General features: G+C 51.8%; 1 protein-coding gene across 6 annotated transcripts in view; it reads left to right on the top strand.

Moving 5' to 3' along the window:
- Nucleotides 1-15,251, top strand: part of ESRRB (estrogen related receptor beta) — a 514,135-nt gene that overhangs the window by 54,239 nt on the left and 444,645 nt on the right. For 3 of the 6 annotated variants that reach the window (XR_013761975.1, XM_079128062.1, XM_079128064.1), the window contains exon 1: nt 2,177-3,430. The exons of the other annotated variants lie outside the window; for them this stretch is intronic. Coding sequence is in view for 1 of the 3 variants with exons in the window: in XM_079128062.1 (XP_078984188.1) it covers nt 3,381-3,430 (50 nt within the window). In the remaining 2 variants the exon portion in view is untranslated. Of the gene's footprint in view, nt 1-2,176; nt 3,431-15,251 lie in introns of those variants that run through there. 6 annotated transcript variants of the gene reach the window in all.

Genomic DNA, 15,251 nt, shown 5'->3' with positions numbered 1-15,251 from the left:
ACCCGGGAGCTGCCCCTCGCTGCCGCTGCCACCCAGCATCTCAAGGGACCACTGTTCTGCATCTCTCTAGCCTGGGAAGGGATCCAAATTCAAAATGTGAAGTACGGTTTCTTCTGAATTCGTAGGGTTTTTGCACCATCCTGAAGCTGAAAAGATCATGTCCAGTCATGTAAGTCGAGGGCCATCTGCAATTCCCGGATCCTCTCCTAGCCGTACAGTTCTTTAAGGGCACTACCTATCTATTTGAATAAGTTTGTCACAAAAACAAAGTGAGTGGCTGTCACCTTACACCCTCTGCCATCAGTGTTTAATGCAGTTTTTCCTACGCCCTTTGGGCTGCCTTGCCCCCTGGGGCACCAGGATCGTAACAGGTAAAGGGGTGGCTCAGAGCTCTTGCTGGGGACACATTACCAGCAGCTCCTGCTGTAGGTGGGCAGGGGAAGCAGGAAACCATGAGTGCATTTCAAGCTTGAAAGAAGCCAAGAGCTCTGCCCACCCAGCTCTGCCCGCTGCACAGCCTCTGCTTTCTGGAGAAGGATGACCTTGGCAAGGTCACATGGAGGAGTCAGGACCAGATCCCAGAGTCCTCAGCACAATCCTGGACTGGGACCTCTCCAGCCAGTGTTGCCCTGGTTTGGGGAAGGAATTCCAGTCACCTTGGTGAGCTGGCCGAGAACGGGTGGGGGAGAAACTGGTCCTGTGTAGAGTGTGACCTGGCCAGGTTTGCCTGGGGTGTCACAGGAGAAACCTGGGCCTGCCAAGTTGGCTTATGTCACCGGGGTGTCCTGGCCTGCTGGCCCTCTCTCTCCCCTAGAACAGTGGAAGCTCATTCTGGTCAGTGGGGGGCAAGACAAAGGTCTGGGCCCTGGGGCTGGGAGAGGGGGCATGGCAGGCCAGGCATAGACCTGAGGAGGGCCCCAACCACCCCAGACCTCTTCTCCTGTCTCCTTTGCTCCCGGCATCTGCGAACCCACTGCTTCAGGCTGAGCAATGGCCTTTTTCTTCAAATTCTGAAGAGGCCTTTATCTCCACCGGATGTGCTGTGTCTTCAGGGAGCCAACTGACCCCATACAACTTGTCAGGGGCTAAGTCCCTTCCTGGGCCACAGCCTGTCCCTCAGCTGGCTGTGGTACCAACTCCAAACTGCTAGTTTCATGGTTCATACAACAGAATCTTTACCCAACACCTGCTGTGTACCAGGTGAATTCTCCAATGCACACAACAGACAGTCACGCCTTATGGGGCTCACAGTCCAGGGCGGGAGCAGAGGGAAGTATCACTAGGGCCAACGCACATGTGAAGATAAACCACAGCCAACATCCTGCAGAGCAGAAGGTTCTAGAAAGAGGGTGGAGGAGTGTGCTTCTAGGTGGTAGGTAAGGCTGGGGCTTGAGGGAGTGTGGCATGGGTTGTGGAGAGTGCAGAGCGACCCACAGAAACCTTGTGCCCCAGGCCTTCTGTGTAGGCCAAACTGGGACCTCATTCCTAACCACAACAAGGGAACACTGGATGTCACTTTACAAAGTGCCATCTGGCTGCCGTGCACTAGGAGAATGGATTTCTGAGGGGCAGAAAGGACCCAGAGAAAGAAGTCACTGAGGTCTTGGCAAGAAGTGGAAGTCGTGTAGAAAAGCCAGGTGAGGACAAGCAGCCTCACACTCCTCTTTCTAACAAAGTACCTGTGTTGGGAAAATAGAATCTGAGGCCACAGGGGGTCTGCTGACAGAGCAGACGTCTCCATCCATCTCTCCGTGAGACACCTTCCTGAGCTGGAGCAGGGAGAGTCCCACGCGTTCCTTCACTTCAACACGTATGAAAAATCTCAGTCCCTTCCCAGCCCGCCCGAGCACACATTTATCCAAGTCGAAAATCACTGGTGACGCTGCTGCCCATTCCCTCCCCAAGTGGCCAGCCCCTCCTGGGCCTTCCCACAGCCCTCTCTCCCTGCTTTATTCCTGAAATGCATGACACTGCCTGCAGTTATACTCCATTTAGACATTATTTTGATGATAAAATTATGTCTTCCCCCTACTGCTCATTGTCTTCTGTAGGATATGGGAGAATAAGGTGGTGGTCTCTCCTGAGGCTTTGTTCCCCCTTTTAAATAATTCTATACCTGCTCCCCTCCCCGCACTCATTTGAATCATCAAATTGATTATTATCCCTGTGGCAGGCACATCTCCAAAGATGAAAAGCCCCACAAGAAGGGTTGGGGCTTGACTTATAGCTCATTTTGGTCCAGTGGCAGCCCATAATAGTCTGGCTTGTGGAGGGAGCTGCGGAGGGGGATGCAGGTGTGTTCCTAGCTGGGGATTCAGGTGTGTATGTGAAAGTGCCTAGTTGTGCCTGGGAGTGGATGCGGCAGGTAAGTTGGGGGTTTTAACCACAATGGCATTTTCCTAAGCAGACAGGAATTTATGTGCGGGTGCCTGTGGTCTGGGCACATCACAGAGAATTGCCAATGAGTAGAAGCCACACTTCACACATCCAGAGCATTTTATGGCTGTGCACCCTGCTTCTTGCCATAACGCCAGCAGTTCTGAACTGTCTGGCCCCTGGGTGATAGGAGCCCAGAAGGGCATCCGTTTCCCTCCTGCTCTCTGATTGTGGCTCCCCTGCTCCCCTGACCCTTTGCACATTTGGGCACCAGATATAAGGTTTGAGGCTGTGAATTTCGAAGGCACTGGCGTCTTCTCCTTGGTGCGTGGGCGGGGAAATGTGACTCATTTTTAATTTGGAAAACAAACCCATTCCAAGAGGCTGAGAGGTGAGTTTGCTAGGCCTGCCAGTTAAAAGAAAGGGGTGGGGGTAGGTAAGCAACAACTCTCCCCCCACCCCGAGTCCCATCAGATAGTTGGACATTTTTTTTTCCTCCTTAACTGCAAGAAGGCAAGCCCCGGGGCTCTAAAATCCAGTCCTCCTACTCCTCAGGAGGTGGGGACCTTGCCCGTCCGCACGAGCGTCTTATTCCATTGAAGTCTCTCTGGCTTGCCCCCCTCCCCCCACCCCAGCTTGATTCTGTCACTTTAAGTCCAGCCCCTGAGAGATAGCCAATAGGAGCCAAACCATACATCAGTCTCTCAGCCTTAAAGCTACAGTAGGGTTAGTGGGCTTCAAGTGTCGGGTGCCCCAGCCTTCTCCACGGCTTCGCATCCCCTCTGCCCGCTCGCTCCCAGCGTGCGGATGAGTGGGAGCGCGGGGCTGGGCGCGCACGGCTCCCTGCCTCCCTCTCCCCCGCCGCGGCCGCTTCCTCCCACTCTGCCTTCTCCCGCTCATTGTGCCCCTGACCGGACTCGCACCTCGCCTGTGCCCTTCACTCGTCTTCCGCGTGATTTCCCTGCCGCCTTTCTCGACCTACTGGGAATGCTAAAACGGGACTGATGGACGTGTCCGAACTCTGCATCCCGGACCCCCTCGGCTACCACAACCAGTAGGTGCCCTGTTTTTCGGTCGGTCTGTGTGTTCATCCATCCGCCTGTCCGGCTGTCTCTGTCCTGGGTGTCGCAGTTCCTCTTCTACACATTCTTGAAGTGGCAGGGACTTCTGGGGGGACTCGGGGGACGTAGGAGGGGGAAAGCCGCACACTTCCTGGGTTTCTCTTTCAGGCTTAAACCCGCCGCTAACTTTTCCCGCATCCCCTTTTACAAACCCTCACTTTTGGCAAGAGTAGCGCTTTCTCATTACTCTCTGATCTTGTTCCATGGTGACAAAATATTTTTGAGTTTCCGTGAAGGGAAGGCGGAAGCCCAGAACAGGTGCAGGAACGTGGCGGCAAGGATGTTCTGTCCCGTCCGAGAAAGGCTCCCCGTGGTGCTTTTTTATTTTATTTCCATCCTGGGGACCAAACATGATTTCCGCAAGGCAGAAAAAAAAAAAAAAAAAAAAAATCGAACGTGCCGCGACAGCTTGGAAATGCAGGAGGCCAGTGGCGCGCTCGCCCTGCGGTCCCAGTGGGGCGCCCCGAGGGTGCGCACAAGGCGGCGGTTCCAAGGAGCCCCGGGGGTGCGGGCGGCGGGGTCCCGGGCGCGCGCCGCTCCGCTGGGCCTGCGCAGGGAACCGGTATCCCTCCAGTAGTGGGATGGCGGGGTCGGCGCTGAAAGCCAGGCAAAGTTAGTTCAAGGTTTTGGAGGAGGCTGGACCCGCGAACAGACCAGCTGATGTGTCTGCCCCCGGGTCACTTGTCGCTCACCGCGCCAGAACCTTAGGTTGTGCAAAAGGCTTGGGCGGCAGTCGCGGCTGTTGGGCGCTGCTCCCACGGAACGCGCTCCCCAGCACCCGGGCGGCGCGCCCAATGGGAAAGTGGACAACCGAGCCCCACGAGCGGCGGGCGCCTGCCCCGCGCGTCCTGCCCGCGCTCTCCCGGGTTCCCCGCCAGCCACCCGCGCTTTCGCTCCCCGCGCCCTCTGCGGTCGCTACCCCACCTGCCGGAGCACCTGCCGGGCTCTCCGCTCTGGCGCTCCGAGTTCCATTGCGCCTGGGGCTAGTGTCCCGGCATCTGGGTGTGCGCGCGTGCCGAGTGTCCCTCGGATGTCTTAAAACTAAAGATTAAAATATTAAGATGAAATCTGGAGATTCTCGCGGACAGCTTTCCTGCGAAACTTTGGGCTCTTCCTCCAGTTTTCCGAAGCACCCTGAACTCTCAGCGTTTCTTCCGTACTACCATCCATTCATTTCGGTACCATTTCCCCCTGCCCCCACAACCCCTGCCGAAGAACCACGACTTTATCTCTAAAATAAATACCCTGGACCATGCGGGGTTCCAGGAAGCACCTAACCCCCCGCCTCGCAGCACAGACTACTCCACCCGCGCTGGGCCACGCGTGAGAGAGGGAGCAACTTCACTGCCGCAGCTCGTGTTGGTGACTGCACTGTCCCGGCCCCACGCTGACCTTTTCAGTTCTAGTTCTATTTCCCCAGGCAGAGGGTCCTCTAGATGCCTCTAGAATTTTGAGTGTCAGAAGAAGACGTTGGGTTGGGAGATGAGGGGAATCCTTAATTATAACGGATTCTGATTTCCATCAGCTTGAAAAGTGGTTTTTCATTCTCCTTAAAGGTTACACTGATCTCAGCTTCCAGACTGGGGGCAGAGAGGGGGGCGTCACAGGGCTCCTTCCTAAGGGAGTGAGAGATGCCCCAGGAAGGGGGGAGGGGTAAGTGAGGCTGTGAACAACGTTTGATGTTTGGAGGGGCATTTCCTCACATAAAATTACCAAGTATAGCAAATATTGAATATTTAAATTATTTAAACTCCCTCTCTCCAGAGGTGACTTCTTTAGTTGAGCTCGAAATATCTATGTGTTTGTCCCTGATTCAAATCATAGTCAATCAATATGAAAATGTGTAAGAGGGAAATATATTCTTTGATTGTGTAGACCAGGAAAACCAGGAGAGATGGAAGGCTTCGCGTCTGGGCACTTCCTGGAGTTGACAAGAACCCTAGCTTGAGTTTGAGGAGAAATGTGGGCAAAAAAGGGACTGGGGGGCGGGGAGAAGATGAGGGAAGCGAGGGCCTGGGTGTCTGGGAAAGATCTGAAGTGGCAATCATTTAGAAACTAAACCTGACTGTGATTTGGATCCCCCACACTTCCTGGTTTCTTTATAAAAAAAAAAAAAAATAATAATAATAATAAAAGCTTCTCACTTCATGAGGAAAGCCAAAAACATCAATGTGCCACCCCTGAGGAATGAAGCAGCTCTGTGTGATGCCAGTTCTCAAAGCCCAGCACCTGCTAAGCCGCAGCTCGAGCCCATATACAGATGTGTGCCTCCGCCAGGTTTGCCTCTGCCACAGTACAGGGGTGCACCATGACAAGGACAGGCTTGCAGAGGTCAGAGGCTGGCCACCGCGGAGGCATCTTTCAGAACCTTACCCCAGGGCTTCATGGCAGGTAGCTTTAGAGCCATCAGTAGCCAAGGAACAAAATGGAGGGGGACAGTCTTTGGTCTGCTGGAAGGACGGTTGGATGGACACGTTTATTAGAAATGCACACACCGGGAGGTTCATGTGCTCTGTACACATAGTTTTTGCCCGTACAGATTCAATGACGTTCCTGGACTGGAGAAAACCCAAGGGCACGGGGACCAGAGTTCAGAGAGGACGAACCCTCCGGGCCTCCTCTGGCCTGCTGACACACCAGGAGGTCTTTAATGCCAATGTCCTCTCACCTTCCCAGGTGAGAAATGAACACTCAGACACACATGCGGACCTTCCTGCCTGCCCCTCCTTCATTCTCCTCCTCCCGTAGCCAGTTCTGTAGGTGACTCCATTACCCTTTCTAATCAATATTTTATGTACATATATAATCAGCCAGAGTGGGAGTGAGTGTGTCTGCCTGTGCGGGCCTGTGTACAGATGTGGCCATGCTGGGACCGGCCGCAGCCCAGACCCAGAGGAGGGGCGGGGACCTCATCACTGTCTGATGACCACTTTGCTGTTGTAGGGAGACAAAGAACAAACTGTCCTGAAGGTAAAATATGTGGGTTCACACATAGGGAAAATGCCACGTGGTAATTCAGAATCAGTGACCCAGAGAAAAACAAAGGGGGAAATTAATTTTTAATGGTACTTTTAAAAATAAATCAGAGTGAGGACATTAGTCTCTGTTTTCCAAAGGAGGGGTTCTAAGAAATAAAGGTCTAGGTGCCTGCCACCCTTCTGGAGGTGTGGACTGCTGTGGAAGAAGGTAGGAGATGGGGGTGGGGGTGGGAGCTGCTCGGCCCTAGGGCCAGAAATGGGAAGCACAGGAGGCCTGGGTTGCAGGCCCCAGTCCCCGGAAGGCCCTTTCCAGCTCAGTGAGATCCTGACATACCTGGGAATTTCCTCTTGGAGTTGATGATTTCCCCAGCTCCTTTCATTTTAGAAACAATCCTCTATTTTACCAATAATTAGGATATACGAAAAGATCCTTCTTGAGAAGAAAGAGGAGAAGAAACAATCTGGCCCACCAAACAGGAATCTTTTCACTCTATTGATTTGGAGTAATCAATAGATATTCCATTTAGTCCTAGAAAAGGGACAGAGGGGACTTTGGGGGGGAGGATACTTGGAGGGAGATGGCTGTGACAGAGACTTCGTGGGCAGCCTGCCTTCTTAGAGTGCCCCTGGCCCTCACTCAGGGGGCACTCCTAATTTTGTGACCTGCACGATCAGTTCACATTCCTATAATTGGACTTCTTGACAAATGGTTTTTCAAGATAAGCTAAACTCACAGAAAAAGTTGGTCTCCTCAGTCTTCTGCAAAATGCCTTGTTTCTTCTGAGCAGTGGTCTGCATACTGTAGCAGGCCAAAGGAAGGGTGTCTGGAGACACTCATGGAGAGAGCGTGCGTGCTGTAAGGTTGGCCATGTGCACGAGCAGGGTATAGGAGAGAGAATTCCACAGCACCTCTTTCTAGAACTTGTATCCTCCAATACTTTATGTGACTTCTTCAAAGTGACTAAAATCCTTTGTGGTTCCATATTTAAGGGAAGGAACAGTAGATACTTATTTAAACCCCAGTCTACTTCCTCAGAGTGAAGGCTGACCCACCTGGGACATCCTCATTTTGTCTGAGACTCTGTCCATCCCTCTTGACAAGTGTTTTCCCCTCATGACCAGGAGCTCTGCCCAAAAGCAGCCGGCACTCCCCACAGCCCCCTGGCGGCTTCTGTCTTGGAGTCTGGTGGCTCTTGACTGAACATCAGCTCAGCTGGAATGTTCAACCTCAAGTGTTCTCTACAGTCACCACAGTCCCTGGAGTGTCCATGGTCCTAGGAGGGGCTTGTGACTGTAGGGTCTGCAGATCATTCCTGGGAAACCATGAAGGGCACTAGTTGAGAGTGGGCTAGAACCAGACAGATCTGAGCCTGGAGGCTTCCTGAACATTCTTCCTATTTGCCTGTGAGGCCACTTGCTGGCTTCTAGGGACAAATCAAAGATCTTTTGAGCATGTGGGTGCTGTGACTCCTGATCACCACGAGCTTCCTCGTGGTGCTTCCCCTTTCTGAGGCTCAGCTAACTCAGACCTCTGGGAAATTAGGATAGCCGTGGTCATTCCTTGGAGGAGGGGTTCACAAGCTTCAGCTGGCCTTGGGGTCTCAGGGTATAGCTGGGCAGCCTGGGGCGGGATTACATCCAGTTGTCCCATCGGCTGGTGTGGCCTGGCCCCTGCTCAGGGAGGTTGTGATGTTTATAATTGCAAATGTAATTAGCAGACCAGCCATGGGGGACCGGGATGCTCAACTTCTTGTGCATCACGGTGACCCCTATGATGGCTGGTCCAGCAGGTTAACCCTCACAGGGCCGGCCTGCCTCCCGCGGCTGGTGAGGCCACTGACCTTTCACTAACAGTGGCGGAGCTATGCTGGGACCACACACCTTCCTCGGAGGGGTCATCAGACAGTGACTGTGAAAGGTTGGTAGCTGGGGGGTTTCTAACTCTTCTGGGGCACTGGGCTGCTGCCCTTGCCTCTTGTGACAGCGTGACCTTAAGTAGCACGGTCTGCTGGGGCTCTTCCTCTCTCACGTCCCCAGCCCTCCGGGGCCTCAGTGGGTGGTGGCCAGCGTTCACTCGCCTCCTCAGCCAGCCACTTCCCAGGGCTGGCTCACGGGGGTGGTATTTGGTGGTACCTGGTCTCCGAGAGCTGGACAGCGTCCGAAGGGCTTACTCAGAGACCTGTGGGGAAGCCGCTCATTGGCGACCTTGGGCTCAGTTTGTTTCTGGGAGTAGAGACCCCAACCAACCAACAGCAAGACTCAGAAACGCCAGATGAGTGGGAAACTCGGGGCCACGCGGTAGCCATTGCCCCTTCCAGGCCTGTGCTGTGTCCGCCTCTCTCGGGTGCCTTTCTGTACTGATCGGGACTAAAATCAGAAAGAATTTTAATGGACCTTTATTTAGAAGTCATGGTTGAAAGCCCCGTTGGAGAGGGTACTTCCAAACCCCGAATGTCAAAAACTGCCTTCATCCCGGAGAGGGTTTCTACTGGGGAGGGTCTCTGTGTGTCCCTTTAAATAGGTGGCAGTGGGCAGAGGGCTCTGCTCCTTAAACGCAGCTTCTGCTGCCTGCTGTACCCTTCGCCTGGGCTGAGGTCAGCCTGGCCATGTGCCTGTAGGGGCTGCAGCCTTGGCGTTGGTCGGTCCTGTGTGAAAGGGAAGGCAGAGGGACCTGCTAGCCAGTTGTCCCTGCAGCTCATGGGGTTTGAGTCCTTCTTAAAAGCCTCTCTTCGATTTTCTGGACTGAGTAGGGCCAGGCGGGCCCAGAGAAGAGACCAGGACAGCCCTGTCCTCTGGAATAACAGATGGCTACTCAAAGGAGCTTTTGGGCCATTCAGTCCCAAGTCCTCTCTTCCTGCTCTCCCTGGAAATAGCCATTGAACGTCTGGAGCTTAAAGGGTCAAATGTTTTCCTAAATCAAGGAAAATCATACTGGTTAATCTGCCCAGGGGACTTTTAGTGTGGAATCAGATAAAGTGTGTGTGTGTGGGGGGATTACCAGCCAAATGACTTAAAATCTGAATTGAGTTGGAGTTCAAATATATAAAACCTAAAACTAGATTTTTCCTGGGGGTTAACCATACAATTTTTTTTTTCATCGTCATTTCACTGTGCTTTCGAGCCTATACACATTTTGTCCTAAAAATTGTTGGTTTTCTTTTCTTTTTAAAATTTCTGTCCTGTGTTCCTTAGGATCTTAAAATATTCTATTCAATATTGTCATTCAGTGTCGCCTGGGATTGAGCCTTTTCTGGAAATGGTTTTCTGGAAAATGTTATTTTATTCCTCAATGTCATTTCATTCAGAGGTCAAAAGGCAGTTAAACAAACTCTGACAAGGTTTTGTTTTTATCTTCTGGTTTCAAATGTGATCAATTTTCATTTAAAACTATCAGGGTCCTCTCCTGCCAATTACAGCTCTTGTGCCGGAGAACTGCTGTTTACTAAAGACGGTATGAATGTGTCGGCCGGGTCGCTGAGGGCTCTTCGGTAGAAGAATCCAGAGTTTCAAGACCTCAGATACAAAGTGATATTTAAACTTGATTCTTTGATTTTAAATTGCTTAAATTAACTTTGGGTTCCTAGATTTTTTTTTTTTTTTTTTTTTTTTGTTGTTGTTGTTTTCTTTTTGTTCATTCATGTCTACAATTTGATTGTATTTATTTAGATCTCTGGTTTTGGTGTTTTCACCTGGTTTGTGCTTTTGAAGAGGGTTTCTGAATATCACTGACCTTTTCCTGGGCTTTGGCTTCTGAAGGGCAAAGAACCAAGGAACACGGTCTGTGACTGTGTCGGTCTGGGGGTGTGTACCTGGGTGTGTGTGCGTGCACATGCATTTGAGCTGTCTGGAGGTGCTGAACACAATTAAGACAGGTGAAGTCCCAGAGTTGAGTGCCCCTTGGTGGCCAGCCCATTCTGTTTCAGCCACCGACACCTTCGTCCATGTCCCTGGTCTACTGACTTGTTTGGGTGGAAAAAGGGAGAGTGAAGATCTGCTTATGGGCAAATTCCAAGTTGGCTGCCTCTGTCACCCGGGAACCAGGTGGTAGGGTGGGGGTGGGGGTATCAGGAAGAGCTAACCTTGGTTGAAACAGTTTTCAAATCTTTCCTGTCTCTGCCTGAGACTGGGAGCCCCATTTTGAGATCTTGGTGGTTCCGAGGGAAGAAGCTAGTGGAAGATTTTTTGCTTTCCTCATTGATCAGCGGAAAACCTTCCCTTTTGATGGTGAAAAGGCCCCTCAGCCTGCAGAGTACAGTATTTATCCTCTTCCTTGGTAACTCACTCCTTGCCATTTGTCTCTCGGGTGTGTTGACATTGTCTACGTAAGCAGTCAGGCTAACAAGCAGTGGCAGAGACCTTGCTTTTCCAGAAATCATAGCCCCATCGGGACGTTATAATAATTATAAGAACAGTAATAATGGCCTGCACCTTTATCCCCGCAAAAGCGCAAAGCAATTCTCGCATGGGTCTGCTCAGAGTACCTGGGTGGGGGTGTCCGTGTCTTGCCTCTGAACATAAATACCTCTGTGCTGCCGAGGTAAACACCCAGGAGCTTCACGTTTGCATGTCTGAATTCATCCGGGAGCAAGCGCTACCTGGTCTCTGAATAGGAGCAGACAGGAAGAGGAGAACGCGGCGTGAGCCACAGGACCCCTGGGAAGTGCTGGGTGTTCTTCCTCTGAATGAAGAAGAAGCGTTTCTTACAAAGGACTGTGTCCAGAGTGACCTCAAGACCACCAGTGGCCCGTGCCCCGCTCTCCTCTCGGGTCTCCTGTTCCACGCAGAGGACAGGGGTTATGACTCGGCACGAGGAGTATCTGGGGAGGAACTGTGTGAAGAGAGAGGCAAAGTCACCTCTCCACCCTTGGTCGCCTTCTTGGTCATTCAGCGTCTGTGCGATCCTTGTCCCTGCCCCTGGGTCCCTGAACCTGCACCGTGAAGACAGTGTCTAGAGGGAGGTCACCAGAGAGCCGGTCTCCCTGGATCCCCATGTCCCCTCTTGCGACTCTTCATGCGACACCTCCCGGCTCTGACCCCTGCTCTTCCGCAGACTGCGTTCATCTCTGCGATACTTTTGAATCAGCAGGGCCTTTGTTACTTCTCTCCTTTTTGTGTGCGTGTGGCCTTGGGAACAAGAGGCAGCTCCGCTTTACCTCACAGACCAGGGTCCCATGACTGTCTGCATTGTTTTAATACCTTCATATTCTTACTCTTGTTCTTACTCATTTCTCCCCCCTCAGGGGGAAAACAACACACACCCAAAGCTTTGGATTATTAATTGATTATTAACTGATTGAACAAGCAAAACATTCCACCCCCGAGGAATGCAGGCAGGAGTTTGGCTGAGCGGCTCTGGTCGAGATCTGCTTTTCTCCCTCAGTCGCTGAGAGATTTTATAGCTGCAATTCCCTCGTCGGACCCTGAGTAAAAAATTAATTCATGAATAATAAAAACCAATCAGTCTTGTTGAGTTTAAGAAGGATTAGGAGAAAGGGTGTTTTTTCTTACAGAGAACATTTGGAATCTGTGTGTCATTGTCACTGAGTGTTCGGGGATGTCTGGAGCGGGCCTTTATTCCCAGCAAACGAGCGGTTTATTATCTCCAGGTGTAACACATCTTCCTTAGTCCAGAGGCCAATTCACTGATGACTGCGGAGAGTTTCCCACCCATGTCCCATGCCCCAAGCCAGTGACAATTTACTGATATGAAGATGGTTTCCTGTGGAAGTTCTGTAAAACCAAACAGCAGGGGACCTGGCCTTGCAAAGCCCATTTGTGGATGGGATGGGGTCCTGGGTCCCCCCCCCCCCACTTTTCTTTCCTAGGAAGCAATCGACCAGAAAGGTACACACCTTTGCAAGAACTACAGAAATTAGATTTGTAGGTTTCTACAGAAATTAGGTTCCCTTTTCTGCTTCTACAAAGAGTATGTACCTCCCAGGGTGGTTGCTGAGATTTAAGGAAGTAATCGACAAGTGCCAGGCACATAGTAGGTGTGCATTAAACGGTGGGTGTTATGTATCCTTTTGATGTTATTGTTTGGAAGTTACTTTTTATTCCTCTGACATAACCTCTGGATGAGAATCGTCCGCAGCAGTGAGATCAGGGTGCCTGACCCGATTACTTTGTTTAATGCGATCACTGTGGCTCAGGTTTCCATGTGTAACACAGGCCATTAGAAAAAGAATTACAATCCCGGGTGGGGAGGGTGAATCAGAAGTTTTCCTCTGAATGAATCCCTATGTTCCCAGACTTCTCGGTAGAGCTGCCTCTTGAAATACAGATTATCAACTTAAAACTCAGCTTCAGATAAACAACTAATAATTTTTGAGTGTAAGTAAATCCTATGCAATAGTTGCTAAATCTGGCAACCCTATTCATGCCGGTTTTTCTTAAATTGGTCTGATAAACATGTTCCTTTTATTTACCTGTTTTCTGCTTTTGACAAAGCCCCAAATAATGATCACATGTTCAAGTTTTTTGTTTTTTGGGTTTTTTTTTTCCAAATTATTTTTAAATGTCCATCTTTAACATTTTTTCCACAGCATTAACTTCAGTAGAAGGGTCATGTCTTTAGACTTTAGTGGGGAGAAGTGATTCCTGTCATCCGGGTCTGTGGATGGAGTTGCGTTAGGTAAATGAATTGGGGAGTGGGGTCTCCTCAGGGACCTAGCCCGGCAAGGTCCGCGACAGGCAGATTGGAGGCAGGACTGCTGGGACCTGAGGCCCGGGTCACTGGAGGCTTCCCTTGCTCCCCCGGGGAGGCGGAATTCCCGCTGGTGAGAGAGGACAGAGGGACATAAACCTGGAGCAGAGCCAGATGAGGGCATGGGCGACCCCGGCTCCCCACAAGGTCCACCGCCCAGCCTCCTCACCCACCTCCGAGGGCGCAGAAGCGCTGGTAAACACGACCATTGTTTTAAGCCCTGGCAGCCGGGGATGGGGAATGGAAGGGCTCGAGAGCCCCCTACAGGCGCTCGCTGGCACTGCACCCCTCGGCGACAGTCCTGCAACACAGGGTCCCACAGTGAGGAGCGTGCGGAGCTGCAGAACCACAGGATCCCAGGAAGACTGAGCTCGCGAAGCAGCTCTGGCTTCAGATCCGCCCCCTGCTCCAGGCTGGGCAGCCCCGCAGCTGCCTCCCGATGTGGGGATGCCTCCCCGCACGGGATCCCGGGCGCGCGCGGGCACACGCACGCACGCACGCACGCGCGGCGCTCACTGCCTCTGGATTGCCTGACCTCCAGACAGGCTGGAAAGTGCTCATCCTCATTCAGTCTGAGGAATGCCCCCGCCCCAGCTGCTGAATATGCAGAAGCAGTTCAGGCTGCACCATTTCCAGATCCTGACAGTAGGTTCAGATTCTCTTCTCCAGTAATAATCAACGGTAACGCCAAAGATGAGTGATTGGGACAATAATAGTAATCATTGCAGTAATTGACATTTATTGAACACTTACTCCGTGCCAGGCATTGTCCTGAGACTATTTCATGCATTAACTCATCGCTTCTTAACAACCCTGGGAAGTGTGTACTATTACCATCATCATTTCACAGATAGAGGCTCAGAGACATTAAGTCACCTGCCCAAGGTCACACAGCTGACAAAGCCAGGTTTTGCACACAGGCAGACTAGCTGCATAGCTACTCTCTTCATCAAGTATCTAAATCATGTGCCAGCTGTCTCTCCACCTTAACCCAGGAAGCTCGGGATATGGAACTGTCTGAGATCCCTTCCTCTCTCTCTTTGTTGTCTAATCCTCCACCCAAATCTGGAAAACTTCTACAAAATATGCACCTCAGATCTCTTCCTTCCTATTTGCTTCCCCCCACCTGGTCTGCCTGGTGAATGCCTCTGTATTCTTTAAAACCCTGCTCAGCCTCTGTGTGGCGCCGCCCCTGACTCCCCCAGGCGGAGCTAAGCTCACTCTCCTTGCCCTGCCTGGGTCGAGGCCTGTTGGATCTGAATACATGCCACTAGGTGCCAAGGAGTCCACGCTCAACCCCTGGCCCAGTGCCTGGAACAGCATCTGGTACAGAGTAGGTGCTTAATAAACGTCAGTCAAGCTGCTGCAGGGAGATCAGGAGTGAGTAAAGGGGAGCCCCAGAGGACACAGGAGGGAGGCTGAAGCCCCCGAGAGTGGCAGGCCCGCAAGGACCCGCTCAGCCACATCTGCTGCCCTGGTCCAGCGCTGGGAGGCCAGGTGGCTCTCAGTCCTTCTGGGAGGCAGCTGGTGTCCGGGTTGGGAGGAGCAGCTGGCTGCAGACGGACGGAGTCTGCGTCCTGACCTGGTGGGTGCTCCAAGCCACTCACACCGGCTCAGATGTGCCCTGGTGACCTTGCCAGTGGTTTTGAGAGCCGATTGTTAAATGCACCACTACTCAGAATCGAATTATATAACCTTATAGTTAAACGCATCTTATTAAAAGCAAAGATCATACATACTCAAAGCTGATCATTTTCTAAGACCATGGAACATTTTCAGTTCCATGTGTGCAGTAAATTCACATCCAATGAACCCGTGGGTAGAAGTGGCTGGTGATGGGTGTTGCTGTTCATCTTTTCCCAACTAAGTTCAGAGTTGTCACATTGGTGTCCTGAAACTGGCCCCGATGACAGTATTGACACCATGGAAATTGGCAAATGCTACATATCAGTGCCCATCTCCTGAGCAGTTGTTAATCGCTGACCACCAAACCACTGCCTGGCTCCATCGCCTCCTGCTCTGTGGCTCTGGATAAGTCACTTGACCTCTCTGTGCCTCCGATTCCTCATC

This window comes from Sciurus vulgaris (assembly GCF_902686455.1).
Source record: "Sciurus vulgaris genome assembly, chromosome: 2".
Taxonomy (NCBI): domain Eukaryota; kingdom Metazoa; phylum Chordata; class Mammalia; order Rodentia; family Sciuridae; genus Sciurus; species Sciurus vulgaris.
The sequence above is the reverse complement of the archived record's forward strand: the minus strand, read 5'-3'. Positions and strand labels throughout refer to the sequence as shown.